The following is a 1,964-nucleotide window of genomic DNA, read 5'->3' on the forward strand; positions in this document are numbered from 1 at the left end:
TCTCATGTGTTTTAAAGCATAACTATAAATTCAAGAAAGCCCGGGCGTCGGAGGTGCCTCCTTTGTTTCGGCGTTGCGGGGTAAGATGTGGCTGATCGTTCGTTAAAAGAATAAAACTTTGCGGAGAGAAAAACCTACTACTGTGGAAAGGTCCTAAACAAACATTCGTGCGAGCAGCTGATCGATGCAGGGAGGGTGCAACCACAAATGAAGAATTGCCATAATTTGTCTGGTGAACTGTGCAAAGGGGCGAGATGGCTCAAGTGGTTACAGCGCGAATTTACTGACCGGAAGGTCCGTCGTTCGAACCCGACCTCTGTCTCTCGACTTCCCCTGTCTAGGCTTGGGCTTGCGCGAAACTACTGGCCAGAAGGTTTGTAGTTCGAATACGAGCCCGACTTTTCAGCTACCCCTTTTAGACTCGGATAACCTCATGCGGTCGTTGAGTTGCACGGCAGCTAGGTATTGAAACAGTGCTAGGATTCACCGTTTTGTGATGAATATACGCATAGGGCAAAGGGTCTATAACAAAGCTGATGTTCTTTCAGTCTTTACATACCAGGGATATCTGGAAAAATCATTTGGTGAATTCTGAATGGAGGTGTGTCTGCTGGTTCTTTATGGATACAATGCTTCTTGGCAAATGCAAGGCAGGTGTGAATTCAAGATAAATTGAGCCGACTGCTGATTTTACCACAGATACAACCGCTTTCAGGTTATTGCGCAACTTCTTCGATAGAAAGAACAACGTCCAACTCAATCTCTTTACAGATGGTCGGCATATTACCGGAGTTAGAGCACAAATTCCGCTGGTTAGCGTAACCTGTCCTAATTTCGTAGAGTATATAAACTTGAACACCAGGTTTGCTTCGAGAAGCAACTGATTTCGTTTCGTCTACCTCTATTTACAGGGGTTCCCCTCTTGTCACTTATCACCAAGAGTTGTCATATTTCAGCCGTTTTCCTCTTGATAGCTCTTGTACGAGAGAACAGGAAGATAAGAGAGGGCATGTTGTCGTACGTACAACAGAATGAGTTTTTGTTTCTATCTATGCAACTTCCAACGCCATTATTTTCTATGGGCCAATCAAATACATCCTTCCTTTGTGATAACCCTACTAGTATCGTTATGTTTTCGCGCTACATGTCGATATCTCGTATACTGTTGAAGACGGGTCTTTTAGCAACTTAGAAGTTGCCTTGATTCGTTGGTCAGAAATGTCTCATTTACCTGTATGAGCGGCGTGTGCATACGAGCGTTTCTCAATCCATCAGTGTAAATACTTGTAAAAAGAATAGGCCTCATCTTTTTAGGGCCCAGCCGTAGATTTCAAGCACTTTTCTGGTAAATGACGGCCTCCTATGAATGTGGCAGACAAAATCAAGCCATTTAGAATTTTTGAAAATATGTCAAGTACACCGTATTCAACCGAAAATTTTGGATGCCCTGGTGGGACTCGAACTTGCGGCATCTAGCTACCAACTCAACTATGCGTTAGTTCTCGCATGTGCACTTGAGTCGCACAATGAGGCCGCATCTTTGTATGATGCATTCACAGCCGATATTCATCAGCACCATTGATGACTTTCACCATGAACCAGCTTTTGAAGTCACTCAGCTACTAAATCAAAACTAGCTTTGAACAAATACAAAAAGACGGGAATTCGGACGATCACAGACCAAGCAAGCCTACGTCCCTTCCGGGACTCCATCTTACTGATCGCACGACATGTCCAAATTCAAGATCATCATCATCATCAAGACAGCATGACATCAGTGCTCAACACCAATGCTTCACTGCCGTACAGCCATGACTTATTTGAAAGCCTTATTGTAAAGAAAAAGATAAAGGTGGATGGGGGAGGGACTTAGTGCTAGCTTAACACAATCATTCCGAGGTGCCTACACCTCCAGACATTCATTCAGGCAATCTGGATAGAAACTGACAACAAGAACGCCACTG

At 44.0% G+C, this 1,964-nt stretch overlaps 1 protein-coding gene across 1 annotated transcript in view; it reads right to left on the bottom strand.

Moving 5' to 3' along the window:
* T265_04967 (hypothetical protein) overlaps positions 1-1,964 on the bottom strand; it is a gene marked incomplete at both ends in the record, with an annotated part of 6,435 nt that overhangs the window by 3,817 nt on the left and 654 nt on the right. Inside the window, one exon of the mRNA XM_009169844.1 lies at positions 139-337. Within this exon, the coding sequence (XP_009168108.1) occupies positions 139-337 (199 nt within the window). The remainder of the gene's footprint in view (positions 1-138; positions 338-1,964) is intronic.

The sequence above is a fragment of the Opisthorchis viverrini genome, assembly GCF_000715545.1.
Source record: "Opisthorchis viverrini unplaced genomic scaffold opera_v5_89, whole genome shotgun sequence".
NCBI lineage: Eukaryota > Metazoa > Platyhelminthes > Trematoda > Opisthorchiida > Opisthorchiidae > Opisthorchis > Opisthorchis viverrini.